At 37.5% G+C, this 16,239-nt stretch overlaps 1 protein-coding gene across 1 annotated transcript; it reads right to left on the reverse strand.

Moving 5' to 3' along the window:
* On the reverse strand, positions 1,234-7,633 carry LOC105157436 (lysophospholipid acyltransferase 1). Its single transcript, XM_011073847.2, has 8 exons — positions 7,096-7,633; positions 4,883-4,938; positions 4,401-4,621; positions 3,913-4,321; positions 3,315-3,400; positions 1,826-1,889; positions 1,626-1,738; positions 1,234-1,537 (listed from the first exon to the last, which is right to left on the reverse strand). Exons 1-8 carry the CDS (start codon positions 7,401-7,403, stop codon positions 1,397-1,399), a joined length of 1,398 nt encoding a protein of 465 aa, XP_011072149.1. The 5' UTR covers positions 7,404-7,633; the 3' UTR covers positions 1,234-1,396.

Consider the following 16,239-nt stretch of genomic DNA (forward strand, 5'->3'; position numbering starts at 1 on the left):
TAACTAACTCTATATGTAAAATAAAAGAAACTCATTAAAAGGATTAAAAAAAAGAAAGAAAGAAAGAAAAGGGGAAATGTGGGAGGGAATGAAAAAGAGAAATCAATGATGTGTGCATTAAATGAAGTTGTCATTGCCTCCAAGCAAGGACAGGAGGGGTCTCTGTTGGTAGTAATGGTACACACCAAGCCAGAATCCCATCTCTCATTGAGGGAAAAAATAGCACATTTATAAGTGCAACAAAAATGGACAGCTCTTTGTTGGGGTCAAATCATCCACACCCAAAAATATGTGCCTCCAGTCAGCATCTGCAATAACTTCAAGCTGGTACAAATGTTCAAAATGCCATGGAGATACTTATGTTAACCTGTAATTACTATGGTATATCCTACACTGTACATGAAATTTTTGGATAATCAAGACAATTTTTTGGTAAAATTAGATCAGCGTGAATTGGGAACCAACATTGATCCTCCTTAAAAAAAATCTAAATTGTTGTTAACATCTGCATATTTTTACATATCAATGTCTTACCGGTATTATGGATCTAATGATCAGATGTTATATGACTGGGGTCCAAATTGTGAAATGTAGAGGCTAACTATTCAGTTTATGTGTCATAGATGAGGAAATGAACTCTTACAAGCAAAACATCATTGATTATGATAATCATGAGCTAATGCAGTTACTTCAATTTGGCACTTAGTTGTCCCTGCTGACTTATTTTGGTTTGTTTTACTATTTCTGCCAATCCTATCTCATGGTAATAAAAGAAAATGATAGTTAAAAGATATACTAAGTTCAATGATCAATGCCTAAATAATCACTTCGAAATAACTGTACAGTCTATAAGAAAGCTCCACAACGTTCTCCGGGTTCATGATCTCTAGCAAAAAAGCCTACTCATTTTTAGACTAATCATATTAGTGAAACAACATGAAAAAAATTTAAAGGTTTCCAATGATATATATGTGCTTTAGATGTGTACTCCATTGTTAACCAGCTTAATCAGAGTAGCCAAACATGTGTCTGGTAGCTAAAGTGAGCCATATGTAGGATAGGTGTCTGCATTTATGTTGACTTCAGGCCGACATGGCATCGCTTTGGTGAGAAAACATTAACAGCTCAAAGGACTCTGTATCGTGTAGTTCTTTTTCTTGCATAATCAACTAAGATGAATCGGGCTTTTATGCTACATGATTATGAAGATAATAATCTTGGTTGGATTAGATGGAACAAAACTATTGTTTAAATTGTGGAAAAAGAGTTAAACGTTAAAAATCTTTACAAGGTATAAAGAAACAAAGAGTTGCAGAAAAAAAAATATCAGAATCTACTCTTTCACTTATCTCATTCCAAGCTCCTGAACTGAAGCCCTGAGATGCAATTTGAAATTTCACTGGTCCTTCTGAGCTTTTGATCTGGCTGGCCTTGCTGGCACAATGACTTTGCCTAGCAGGATTAAGCCGATTGGAAGAATGGTTCCAATGTAGTATACACTTTCATATGCAGCTAGTGTTTCTTGCAGGCTTAATACCTGTGTACAGAATAGAACCGTGTCGTCTTAGCTACATATTGTTTTTGATGTTCCAATGCCACACATTAATGTGGAGAAAAGAACTAACCATGAAACCAACAGAGGAGTAGTTTAGAACCAGAAGTGTGTAAGCAAAGTTTATAAATACGAGCAGCTTCTTCAGTGAATCTGTTTGGCTAGCTTGCTGCCATCGGTAAAGAACTGCTCGTGGACCAAAAGAAAGTCAAGAGGAAGTCCATCAAGAAATGATTAGCCAACTCCAAAAGTGACATTATTTGCAATTGTTACCTCTTGAACCAGCAATCATAGTAGCAGACTGAACAAAAAATATGATGTACCCAGGATATAATCCCTGCAGAACAGTGAAACCATCCTAAATCAGTAGTTATAATGCTAATCTTTGTTCTGTCACCCATACAAATCCGAAAGTAAAGAGACGATTTACCCAAAAATATATGCATCGCAGGCACATATACTTGTGTCAGCATATATTCTCAGGTAAATATCTCAATCAAATTCCACAAATTATAATGCAAGAGTTATCCTATTATATATATAGAATGAACATGGACTGCAGAATCAACATACTTAAAGCCCGAACTAAAATGATTTAGATTAAGATCAACCAAATTTCTCTTATAATAAATCAAACATATATATATATATATATATGAGAAGGGGTTTAACCCTGTGATATTGCAAATAAGCAGATTAACCCCTATGAAAAGAAAGAAGCAATTTACCCCTTACGTTAGTTAAGCAATTTACATTGCTTCATTTTATAAGGAAGTAAATTGCTTCATTTTAAAAAACACAGGGGTGCAAATTGTTGCATTTTAAAAATACACGAGGGTAAATTGCTAATCTTTTCTTTTATATGGGGTAATTTGCTCATTTACAAATATCATAGGAAGGTTGCTTGCATTTTTTGATATAAGTAATGAATAATAAACAGAAGAATTGATAAAATTCACACTAGTAAGAGCAGATGTGAACTATGAAATACACAACCAGCATAAAAAGGTTGTAGGCGCAGAGCCAGTCCTATAAAGGAAATAAGACGAACAATTGGCTTGGGTTGGGTAGGAACTGTAAGTATTAATTTTCAGATAGGTCTTCCTATGACGACCATCAAAACGTGCAATGTAAAGGGCAGGCGCAGCAATTTGTTGACTTCTAAGTGCAACGATATCTTGACAGTTCGACTCTTGAAGGAGAATATGATGACGTTGGTGACCCATGGTTTAGTCTCTTTTCTTCTTCTTTAGCAACTTTTTTCATGAGATACCATACATGTGATATACTAAAAGCATGTGAAATTGTGAATCTCATATAAAAGCTTATAAAGATTTGTGATATACTAAAAGCATGTGAAATTGTGAATCTCATATAAAAGCTTATAAAGATTTGTTTAGTAATAATACATCTGGTTAACTTTTATCAACAGAACTGAGTCAGTGCATTAGTTCAGAGATTATGTTTCATGTAAATTTTTACGGCACAAACATATACAGGCCATAACATGCATGATCTTAGAACTCAAAACATTCTTACCCATCTTACAAACTCATTATCAACCCAACATCAGTTTCCTACCATGACATCCCTCATATATTATATCCAAAATGTATACAAGTGCAAACAAGTATTTCTGTCATGAAGTATTTGATGATTGACTTTCAGGGAGTAACTGTGCCAGACAGTGATATTAAACACCGGAAAGCAGAACACAGGCATGTCAAAAACTTGGTGGAAAGAAGGACAGGTTTATACTTACATGCCATACTGCACTCACGGTTTGAGTAGCCAGCAACTGTACGAAGCCTGGTTTCTTACCTTTCTGAACCAGTCTCTCATAGACATCTAAACAGAAACAGCAATAATTAGAGAAATATCATATATCCCTTAGATGATTTATCATCTTTACAGCTATAGCATAGGCAACTCCCAAATAGATAGCAAAACTCCCACGACCTACAGAGTGAATTTAATAGTTACATTGCAAGCCAATTAAAAGAGCCAGCAAAATAGTAACACTTTGAGTTGTATCTGACAACAATTTTCGTTTTATTTTTAATGTTATGGTACATTATGTACTTCATGTTAATAATGTCAGTCTTGTAGTTACAGAAAACAAGAAGAAAATGGCTTATTAAAAACTGAAATGGAAAGCAATTGCAAATAGCATATAAAATTACTTTCTAAAATCCAGTCAACTGAGTAAATTTTAACTCAGAACCCAGTACTCACCATATTCCATATTTAAATACAAAACTCATTCAGTTAGGTGAAATGCATTCAATTTTCAACAGGCTTATAAGTTAGTTATCCTGTGGGCCAGAAGAGTATGAGTTTTTTAAGGAAAGTTAACATACAGTGTCTAAGCCAGGTGCTGACTTGGATATTCCATACAAGTGGTAACTGCACAGAACTCTTTGCCAACTCAACACCTAATATATCAACATTTTTGGCACGGTCCCATCGTGGTTTGGGTGGATTAGAATCTGTCCAACCACTGAAACCCAGGCCAGAAATAATAACAGAAGCTTCTGACATAGACCATATGAAATAATATTTCCAACGAGCAGTGAAGCCAGACATGTACTGGTAGCTTAATCGTTTCCAGAAGCCATAGTCTTGGTATACTGGTTCTGCAAATCGGGAAAGTGGGAAACGAGGCCCGAGATACAGATACAAGCCCATACAGACAGCAGCTTGCAGAAGAGCCCTCAATGTTGCCACATAAGGAGAGGGGGAAAGTCCCTGTTTTGTGCGTTGCCACATCTGTCGCATGTAACGTTTGAAGCTGAGAGAATAGCAACAATAGCATGATATAATAAATGTGCGAACATAAATACCATACCCCTTTCCTCTCAGTCCATACTAGATAGTCATTCATTTCATACACCGGACCTGCAAAGTGACTTCCGCAACAAAGACAATAACCAAAGTACTCAAGTAATGATGGTATCTTGAGCAACCGGTATTTCTTTTGAGCCTCGCTCAAATCTTCCTCTTTTAGCAGTCCATCATTGTAATTAATGACGCATGATATGATTTTCAGTGTTATCACCATAAGAGCCCCTGTGAATTCGAAACAGCAAAAATGTAAACAGTTAGCACATCAAAATCATTAATAGTGTATTGGATGAAGCTAACGCATGTACATTAGCACACAAAGTACCTACAACATGCCTCTATCCATGCATATAGAAACCAACTTTGTGCTTGACAGAATTTGTATGTCTGTCGCCTAGGCAGAACTCCAGTAACAGCAGATAAGCATCATCAAGGGAAAAGATGAAACCCTAATACATCAATGAAGAAGGTGGCAATGGTGCTAACCTGTAGCATCTATACCTCCTTCCTTCCATGCATCGCCACTCATGTAGTATACATGGCTACACAGGCACACAAATAGTCAAAAGTTTAAGAAACTTTCTATGACAATGATACAATCTCCATGTGCACAATCAGTATGGCGTATGATTTTCTTTTTAACAAATAAAAAGATTTGGGGGCACACACCATCTAGCAAACAACTAATCCAAATCTCTGTCAAGAAGGCAAGAGAAGAAAATCGATGTCACTGAGAAATAATCAATAGGGTTTTGCTCAGTTACAGCCACCAAATTTTAAGGAATTAAAAAATGTATAAAAAATCCTAAAACGACACAGAATCCATTTTCTACTCATTACACAAATTGCATTTTGTCCATTATAATGAGTGACAATGCAAATACTTCGAGTACACTTGAGAATTACACAGTTAATTAGCATAGTTCTTGCTTTGCTCTTTCCCCTTATTTTGTGGCAAAATCATTTGTTCATGCAATCAGAATTTTCACTTAGCGATTCATAGCCCTTTAGCAGTTCTGTGAACCTTTTATTGACTTTTCAATCAGTTGATCTTTGATTGGATACCTTGTTGTCTATAAGGTTCAATCTCATGGAATATTTTGGATCTTGATTGATGGATGTCTAGCGATATTTTCTGTAGATACTAGAATCATGAATCTGTTGGATGAGTCCTCATGTTTAAAATTAGGCTCAATTTTAAACAATCTAATCAGCAAAAATGGAGATTGATTCTTCTACTTCAAGCTCAAACTTTAACACATACGATCGAGAAATCAGGCTCAAAATTTAAAATCAGATGTTAAAGGCAAGCTCGAGCTTGTAAATTTGTCAGTTTTGAGTTTGAACTGACTCATTCAAACCTTTCGTGCTAAGATACTAGAATGTTCCTAAAACAAATACAGGAACCTCACCCCTTTCCTCTCCTTAAGCCTAAAAATATCGCTGCAGATGGTAGTCAAGTAGTCAAGGGATTGAGCACCATCCACTAGCAAAAATGTGACCTTGTACCCATCACACCAGTGCTACAGTGGTGGATTAAATTTTATTGGTTCTATGAAGCCAAACTGAACAATACATGTTTGGGCAATGTTATTGGCTATATTAACCCAAACTGAACATAACATGTTTAGGCTTAAAACAAAATGAAGAATAGATCTAACCACATATTGCTTGGCACCATCATTGCGGATGTCTAGACACAGGAATGTCATTGCTTGTATTTGAAGTAGGTCTTACACCAATTAAAGTTATTTCTTGTACCTAAGACTGCTTGAACTTGTATGAGAATCATGGATAAACAGGTCAAATGAGCATCATATTTCATTTGTTGAGGAATAAATGAATTTAGATTCAACAGAATTTTGAATTTAAGTGAGCACATGCTTCACAGTGTTCCTAAACATCCGAAACTATAACTCAGGTGCATTCAAGATGCATCCAGTTAGCATTTGTATTCCCCATCTTGCAGTTAGCCCCTTTCGAACCCTTAGCCATTAACCTATAATTATAACTATTATGCAGAGCCAAGTCAAAGTCATAGACATCAACTCTGTAAAATAATCTGATTTATAAAACTGGGTACAATGTATTAGTTTCCTACATCTCAGTGGTGAATAAACATTATTGTTCTCATCACTTTCAGCCTTCTACGGTTGCCAAAAGTGCAGTTTCACACAATTCATGTGCATGCAAAGCAATACTCAAGACTAAATTGTTTAAATTGCACCTCACAGGACAAAAAAGAGCAGGGTAAAAAGCTGAAGAACACAACCCATTATGCTTTAATTACTCATAAATAATAAGATCCATCAGAATTCAGAGACACACCCATGCAAAGAAAATGTTCGAGCAAATGTAAAACCACATGCATTTGCATAATCGAATATAATTATTCTCAATGTTCGCATGTGAAAATGGTAGTCATCATCCTGGTAAGTTAAAGAAAATGAATCTGAGTAGCCTTAGTAATTGAAAATCAAAATGCAGTCTAGCCATCAATTTCTTTTCTTTCCTCTCTTTCGCTGACAAGCATACTAACACACTATCAACATTAGAAACAAAAGGGTCTCGCCTAAAAACTCAAGCACAGCATCGGTAGAGAACGCACACAATTCAGATAACATAAAACCCCAAAATTAACACCCTTGAAGCCAAAGGACAGAGAATCGACACAAAGTAAGAACGCGAAACAAACGCACCATCCAATGAGGTAGCCGAAGCCAAGGATGAAAGCAATGATCCCGCAGTACTTTCGGCAAAACACCATCGAGGCGTATCCTAAAAGCATGGGCGTAATGAAATGCAAATTCGACGAGAATCCAAACGACAGATACGACAGAAAGGCGCCAGTCACAGCGGCGAAGAGGTGGCGCCCTGCCGTCCCACCAGGCACAAACCGGTGCATAAAGCTAACCGGAATGGTGGCGGCGAAGCATATGAGGAAGCGGAGCACCGGGACCGAAACTCCAATCCCGGAAGCCATGGATTCCATCTCCGGTAGCTCCATGAGGGATTGAGGTCGGATTGGGACAATGCGGCGGTCAATCTGTATTGACAAGTCTGCGGTTGAACTGCGGCCTGCGCTACTAGTAGGCGTTGCTGCTACTCCGGCATCCGCTGGCTGGTGAAACGCTGTGTATATGTATATATAGAGATAATATATTTATGGTGAAAAGAGAATATATGGACTCTTGAAATCATTTAATATTTACTACTTGAAACGAGCGAAGGATTATAAGGTGGAAGAAGCGGAGTAAAGATGTGTGGCGTTTGTTTGGTTTCCATATTTGGTTTCACGTACATGGATATATATACATACATATAGGTATAGGTTTAATTACACTTAAACCTATCCTAAAAATACTAAACTACATTTTTCCTCAAAAAGATTTTGATACTATACTTACAGCTTCTCCAAAAATTTTTGATTTATACCCGACCCACTTCCATTAGAATTTGAATGGAAAATGAATGATGTAAGGAAAAAAAATTGCATAAATTTTTAATTTTGCCCATCATTTAATATTTTTATGTTTACTTTTGTACTTATAAAAAGAAAAATACAATATATATGTATATATATATAAGGAAAATAACATTTTGGTCCCATGAGTTGGGCCTATTTCACTTTTGGGGATTAAATGCAATTTTAGTCCTCTAACTATAGCCAAATCCAATTTTAGTCCTTTAACTTGTTAGGGTTTGGATTTGGTCCTCTATGTATTTCAATTGCTCAATTTTAGGACTTGTTTCATCGAAAAAAATTACCCAACCAGCCGGAAATTTCCACGTGGACATTTAAATTAGGGCTGAGACATAACTGGTTAATTTTAGCTGACTTGGCAATTTTTTGAATTTAAAAAAAAAAAGAATGACATGGCATATTAAATGTGATGTGGAAAAAGAGGGAAAAGGTAGGCCTCTTGCTGTGCTGGCGGCGCGAAGGACGACGGCGGTCAAAGACTCTGACTCTTGTGATCTCGTAAAAAATCTGATGAAAATTGATGGGTGAGGTCTCGTTCAAAACGCCTTGGCGAAGGGAGTCCAACGGTGGTGGTTCGCGAGGGTGATTCGTTCGGACGGTGGAGATCCGACGGTTCAAAGGTGGCGGCGTTGCAAAACTTTAAAAGAACTGATCTCGTCGAGGAGTTGATGAAAATGGCTGGGAGAGGTATCGTTTGACTCACCTTGATGAGAGGAATCCAACGGTGGTGGTGCGCAACGGTCATTCATTCGGACGACGGCATATTGACGACGGTTCAAAGGTGGCGGCGTCGCGAAACTTCAAAAGAATGGATCTCGTCGAGGAGTTGATGAAAATGGCTGGGAGAGGTGTCGTTCGACTCCCCTTGATGAGAGGAATCCAACGGTGGTGGTGCGCAATGGTGATTCGCTCGAACGACGGCGTATTAACAGTGGAAAGTCGCGTCGGTCACCTCTTGAGCCCAACGTCAAATCGCGATGAAACTTCAAATTGATGGAGGGGAAATATTCGCCTGATGATGGGGAGTCGACTGATATCGGTGGTGCCGGTGATTCATCGGAAATTTAGAGAGAAGGTGCGGCGAAAAGAGGGGCGAAAAAGTGGCCATGTCATTTTTTTTTTAAATTCAAAAAATTGCCAAGTCAGCTAACAATTTTATCTCAGCCCTAATTTAAATGTCCACATGGGCTCCACGTGGAAATTTCCGGCGGTTTGTAATTTTTCGGCCAAAAAAAGTCCCAAAATTGAGCAATTGAAATACATAAGGACCAAATCCAAACCCTAACAAGTTAAAGGACTAAAATGGAATTTGGCTATAGTTAGAGGACCAAAATTGAATTTAATCCTCACTTTTGGTCTCATTCATTATGAGATTAGCACTTTTAATCCCGTAACATACAAAAATTAGTATTTTTGGTCCTTATTCACTTTTTTGTCCACAATTTAATGGTGTAGAGTACGTGCTTAACATGTGATCATTAAGTATTTTTTGCTAGAGAGAAAATTAGTCTGTTTCCGGCTTGGGACCATTTTTGGAGAAAAATATAACTACATTTGAAGGGATCAAATAAATTTTGAAGGAAATTAGGGTAAATAACATATCCATTTCTCTCTTCTCTCACAAAAAATAAATCGTATGATTCCTATATTTCTACAAATTGAAGCCAAGTAGAAGCAACACAAAAAATCATGCATTCCGTAAGCGAATCAAGTAGGTCAAATGAAGCACTCATATGCTACTATTGAAAAAAGGGCAAATTTTTCCTCCAATGAAAAATACTCAATGGCAACGTGCTAGGCATGTGATTATAGATGGAAAATTGCATTAGGACTAAAAAATGCTAATTTTTGTAAGTTATGGGACTAAAAGTGCTAATCCCATAATAAAAAGGATCAAAAATAATATGAGCCTGACTTATGAGACTAAAAGTACTATTTTGCCTATATATATTAGCCGTACATGCACACTTAATGTGTGAACAATTAAAAAAATATAACAAAAATATTAATATACATTAATTAATATGTCTAAATTATGTATTTTGATCAATTTTAATACATAACATTCAGTAAAACAAAATTAAAAATAAAAGATCAAATATATGTATATATAATTCAAATAAATATGTAATTCGAGATATATAAAATTAAATATTTTAAAAAATAAAAATATAAAAATTGTTAACAAAAATATTCAATCTTTTCCTTTTGCTTGCAATAGTGAAAGAAAAATTAAATATATTAGGTATTATAATATCACAAATTGGTATACTATACTCCATCGTGGCATCCAGTTGGCCTAAGTGTCAGCAACCACTTCTGACCACATCAACACTAAGAGTCTCACGTGAGTAAGGAGGGACTCCCTAGTGGCTAGGACTCCTTGCAGGCGAGGAGTTTCTCAAGACAAAGAGGACTCATACTAAAACACTCCTAGCTACGGATAATGATGATTTATCCCTTATCCCAACCATCTCAACCAACTTTCGCAAGATTGTCGGGGGCACTCCTGTAGACGGCGGCACTCCCTCTATAAATACATGTTTAGTCTTCTATATGGGAGACATCTCTCTTATTCTCTAAACCATCTCTCTTGCTTTCTAAGCATTCTCTAAACATTTTTCGAGCACTGGACTAGTATACTATCACGTGTCATCACTCTTATTCACCATATCTCAATTTTTTCTTTTCTCAAACTTGTTTACTTTTTGACTTGAGGGGTTTCTCAAGACAAAGAGGACTCATACTAAAACACTCCTAGCTACGGATAATGATGATTTATCCCTTATCCCAACCATCTCAACCAACTTTCGCAAGATTGTCGGGGGCACTCCTGTAGACGGCGGCACTCCCTCTATAAATACATGTTTAGTCTTCTATATGGGAGACATCTCTCTTATTCTCTAAACCATCTCTCTTGCTTTCTAAGCATTCTCTAAACATTTTTCGAGCACTGGACTAGTATACTATCACGTGTCATCACTCTTATTCACCATATCTCAATTTTTTCTTTTCTCAAACTTGTTTACTTTTTGACTTTATTCAATTTCAAATTCAATACTAACTTAGATGTCGGAGTGCTAATACCTTTTTTACAGGTCCCCTTTTAGAATTTGCATTCGTTTCAGCCAAGCATTGAACGATAGTCCATGTCCATTGGACCAGTGCATTTTTTGCACGCATCAAGTGGCATCGTCTGTGGAACAGAGTTAAAGACGTGAGTAGTAATGAAAACACCCAGCAGTGCACTGAACAAGAAGAAGGCCGTGGAAACAATTGGTAGCAAGTGGTAGTGCCCAGGCTCTGTAGGTCATACCAGGGGCACCCTTGGCCCCCGCTAGTGGGACGAAAGTCCAGGACCTCCCAGGCTTGTTGATCTACTGACTGAACCTCCATGTTGCAGTACCTTTTCGAAAGAGCTCCTCCCAGGACTCCTATGGACTATACAGCAGATGATCGCGGTGGCCATAAGGGAGCAAATGGAGACACTAGTCCTAGCTCGCGCGGATACCCTATCCAATATGGACATCCCAAAATACGAAAGTGAAAGGCTACCCCCTACCCTGCAATTCCAGCAGGCCAGGGACCCCCTCGCAAGCCTAGTAGGACGGTCCTCCTCGGTGGCTCGCACGTATGGAATGCCTACAGAAAAGCCTCTAGGACATCCAGTACTAGGTCGTGAGAGTGCCTTCGGAGGAGCAGCAGCGCACCCTCTTCAGCGGAGAAATCCTGGCAAATGAATTCCCCCTCAACTGAAAGGAGCCCAATCTGTCGGAGTACGATAAAACCACGGGTCCACAGGAGCACCTCTCCTGCTTTGAGAATGTTTTCCTTCTCTATCGTTACATCGTTGGGGTCAAGTGTCATGTGTTCGTAACCACCTTCCTACTTTCGGCCCAACAATGGTTCAATCAACTGCCCTCGGGATTCATCCGGTCATTCGAAGAATTTTGTTCTCTCTTTCTCCATCAATTTGCCAGTAGTAAACGATGCCAAATATAATCATGAGCTTTTTTTCTTTACAACAAAAAGAAGGAGAGTCACTAAGGGAGTATCTTCAATATTTTAACTTACCAGCCCTAGAGGTACCTACTGCTACATCGAATACACTAATTTGTGCTTTTATGCAGGGATTACAAGATGGGGATTTCTTCAAATCCTTAATTAAGTGGCCCACTCTCAATTTTTACAATCTCCTAGCACTAGTGGAATAATACATTAACTTGGAGGAGGGTATGGAGTACAAGAATGAAGTTGTTGGTGAAAAACGCAAGGAATAAGAGGATGAGGACCTACTCCAAAAAACGCTTTCTCAGAATAAACCCTGTCCACAGGCAGACATCCTCTTTAGAAAATAAAGCCCTACCCCCAAGCAGGCATCCTCCTCACAATAAAGCCCTGCTCGTAGACAGACATTCTTCACGAAATAAGCGTTGCCGCTAGGCAGGCATCGCCCTCAATAAATAAATCTTCACATTCAAGCTTCTATCTGGGAGTATTTTTAATATTTTAACTTAATAATCTTGGAGATTTATTTTACCACATTCAATGTGTTAACATGTGCCTTCTTGTAGGGATTTCACAAGGGAGACACCCTTCTCAAACTTTTTAGATTAAAGCCCTGCCCTAGGGCAAACACCTTCTCAATAAAAACCCTATCTTCCACACAAGCACAAGGACCTCCTCCGTAGAGGTACCCCAACCTTTCGTCGGGCAGACACTTAGGTCCTTCTCTGATGGATTTGTAAGCTCTGTCCCGTGCAAGTATCTAAGCCTGATTTTCAAAGGACACTTTGTTCTTCCTCCGACAAGGTTCCTAAATCTTGCTTCAAGTAGGGCCCCCTCAAATAAGCATTTCTCCAAGGAGGCACAGTAATTTTGCTCCCTGTAAGACCATACATGTCTTTATTATTTAACATTATCTTGCAGAACAATAAATCCCTACAAACAATTGATCCAAAAGGCCCACACTCCACCGTGGCATCCAATTGTCATAGGTGTCAGCAACCACCTCAAACCACATCAACCCTAGGGTTCCCACTTGAGTAAGGAGGGATTTCTTGGTAGTTGGGACTCCTCACAAGTGAGGGGTTTCCGAAGACAAAGATGACTCGTACTAAAGCACTGCTAACTATGGATAAGGATGATTTATCCCTTATCCAAACTAACTTTGGCAAGATTCTCGAGAGTGGGATACACCTCCTTAATACGGGGGCACTCCCTCTATAAATATAGGTTTACTCCTCTATACGGGGGACATCTTTATTACTCTCTAAGCATTTTCTAAACATTATTCGAGCACTCCCCAAACATATTATCTCGTGTTCTTGCTCTTTTCATCAATTTTATTGACCATATCCTAATGTTCTATCAAACTTGTTTACTTTTTGGCTTTATTCAATCTCAAATTCAATACTAACTTGAGCATCGGAGTGCTAATACCTTTTTTGCAGGTCGCCCCTTCAGGATTTGCATTTGTTTTGACCCAAACTTTGAACGATAGTCTACTTCCATAGTAAATAAATAAAGAGAGAAAAGAAGAAAGTAAAAGGGTAATAATTGTCTTTGTTTCAACCCGAGTGAAAGTGGATATTTGTGAAAAAATTTATTAAATTTTAGATTAACTTTCAAAAATGTAGAAGAATATCATATTTTATGTATTTAAATAAGTTATAAATATCAAGTGTTAGATAATTGAGTTATATTGATATCAAATATAGTGTATCAAAGATTATGGATTTTTGATGTATTCTAAATTTAGTTGTCATTAGACGTGTGATGATGGGTGGAGAATGGGAGAGTTGGGAAGTGGTTTAAAAGAAGGGTATTTTTAGTAGTTTAATAAATTGCTATAAGAACTATTTTGAATATAAAATTTTCATTTTTGTTTTTTATAAAATGTTAAATTCATTTTGCAAGAAAAAAAAAAGAAAGGTTAATTATATTTTGTTATTCGAACTATGACCGTTTTTACATTTGGCATCTAAACTTTTTTTTTTTTTTTTATGTCAACTTACTATTTAAACTTTACGAAATTTTGCACTTGCTATCTATAATTATTTTTTCATCAAATTTTTTGTTGAAAAAGCATCACATGCAATACCACTACAAAAGAAGGGGGGATCTGGCACGAATAAGACAACCGTTCCGAAATTCATTCCATATTGGAATGGGTTTTGGAACATATTAGGAATGGAACTTGGTACATGACGTCATGATCCCCGCTTTGTATGGGTTATAATTTTGGAACGGCCACAACGTTCCAATATGTGTTCCAACAAAATAGTTACAAACTCAATTGCAAAGACCGTTCCAACATAGTAATGGTAAATAGTTGAATCTCTATTTGGAGCACATTATTAGAATTACGGAGGGTCTTGCAATGACCATTCCTATATGTGTGGCAATGGATGTCAAACAAATGACAGTTAATAAATGTAATCCAAAATGAGGTACAATTTGAAACGGTTTGAGTACGCACATAAGCAATTATGCGAAAAATCCTTCCTAATTATGAGTTTACATAAGACGGAATGTGTTACAATTACCGTTCCAAAATCCGGTACAAGTTGGAACTTTGTTGTTTTAGTAATATATATTACTAAGACTGTTCCAAAATAAAGTACAACAGCTATAATTCAACGGTCAAAATAGCCATTCCTAAATTCGGTACAATAACCATTTCAAAATATGAAATAACGGCTACTTTTTAATGGCTAAATATGTGTTCCAGTACCTATTTCAAAGTTTTCTATATATATATATATGTGTTTCTCTCTTTCTATTTAATCTCACTATCTTCTTCCATTCTTCTTATTTTCTCTCTATTTCCTCAATCTCTCTAATTTTTTTTATCTCTCACTGTCCCACTAATATTGTTATACTCTTGTTCGTCAATCTCTCTCGAATTTTCATTGATATTTGATGTTATTTTGATCAGGTTACAACTTTAATCCTTTATTTATCAATTGATTATATTTGTAGTAATTTTATCAATTAAATTTAATGTTATAATAATATATGTGTGTGTGTGTGTGTAGGACTCATCATCATATTAAGACAGTCGGGGAGATGGATGAATGAGAAGAACCTGCCGAGAAAGATGGGTCTTACTTTAGAGTTTGGGGATGGTGTTGCTACATTTATATAATGGGCCAAATCTGGACATGCATATATAGATGGTGAGAAAATTAAGTGTCCTTGTCGGAAGTGTAAAAATGAAGTTTTCAAAACCATGGACAAGGTAAATTTTGACTTGTATATGAAAGGTTTTATGCCGGAGTATTATGATTGGACTTCTCATGGTGAGGAGAGGGTGCACGAGTATTTTGAGGCCATCACTGCTGCCCCTTTGCAGGAGGAGCAAACTTTCATTTCTCATGTTGTGGAGGGTACTAGTACGCACTGGGGTGATGCGGCACAGATGGATTGGATGCAGATTTTTTTATGCTAGGGACCGACTATTTGGTCTTCTAATTATAACCAGGATAGTGTGCCTGATAATGGTATAAGGTCTAGTTCATATTACAGTGGGGGCCCCTATGATTATGTGTCTGGACTGAACAGATCGATTTCACGATGTAGTACGTGCTATCGAGCAGCCGTTGTAAGATGGTTTCACCCAATCTCAATTAGGGACTGTAGCTGAGTTGGTGAATATCAAGATCGAGGGCCATATTTCTCAGCATATATATGATCGAATATCCCAGTGTGTTGATCATATATTGCCCCGTAATCACACCCTTCCCATGGATTACTATAGTACAAATCAGTTAATAAGAGACTTGGGTTTACCTATTGAGAAGATTGATGCGTGTAAGAATGGTTGCATGTTATATTAAAAAGATGATATTGATCTGGATTACTGCAAATTTTGTGGAGAAGTTAGGTACAAGCCGACCAGGGTGTGAAATCCTAACCGCAAGAAGACCCCATATGCCATTCTTAGGTACCTGCCGATTATCCTCGCCTGTAGAGGTTGTATGCTTCAAAAGCCATTAGCGAGCAAATGACGTGGCATGCCAACCATCAGACAGAGGAGGGATCCATGTGCCATCCGCTTGATGTAGAGGCATGAAGGCATTTTGACCGAACATATCCGGATTTTGCAGCAGTGCATCATAATGTTAGACTGGGATAGTGCATGGATGGGCTCGCACCAGGCAGTACAATTGTTCATACTCATGTTGGCTCGTTATACTTACACTATATAATCCCTCATCGAAAATGTGCATGAGTTCTTACTATATGTTCCTGACAATGGTGATCCCCGGTCCTTCCAATCTGAAATGTCTCCTTGATTTTTACTGGAGCCGATGATCGAGGAGTTGAAGAATTTGTGCCATGTCGATGTACTGAT

This window comes from Sesamum indicum, linkage group LG1 (genome assembly GCF_000512975.1).
Source record: "Sesamum indicum cultivar Zhongzhi No. 13 linkage group LG1, S_indicum_v1.0, whole genome shotgun sequence".
In the NCBI taxonomy this organism is placed as follows: domain Eukaryota; kingdom Viridiplantae; phylum Streptophyta; class Magnoliopsida; order Lamiales; family Pedaliaceae; genus Sesamum; species Sesamum indicum.

Bases quoted from the DNA above. Each gene is read 5' to 3' on its own strand.
- LOC105157436 (XM_011073847.2), bottom strand. From the start codon at position 7,403: ATGGAGCTACCGGAGATGGAATCCATGGCTTCCGGGATTGGAGTTTCG. The intron at 1,890-3,314 runs GTAAGTATAAAC...ACTGTTCTGCAG, and splicing joins CCGTGAGTGCAGTATGGCAT to GGATTATATCCTGGGTACAT. The intron at 1,739-1,825 runs GTAACAATTGCA...GTCCACGAGCAG, and splicing joins TATGATTGCTGGTTCAAGAG to TTCTTTACCGATGGCAGCAA.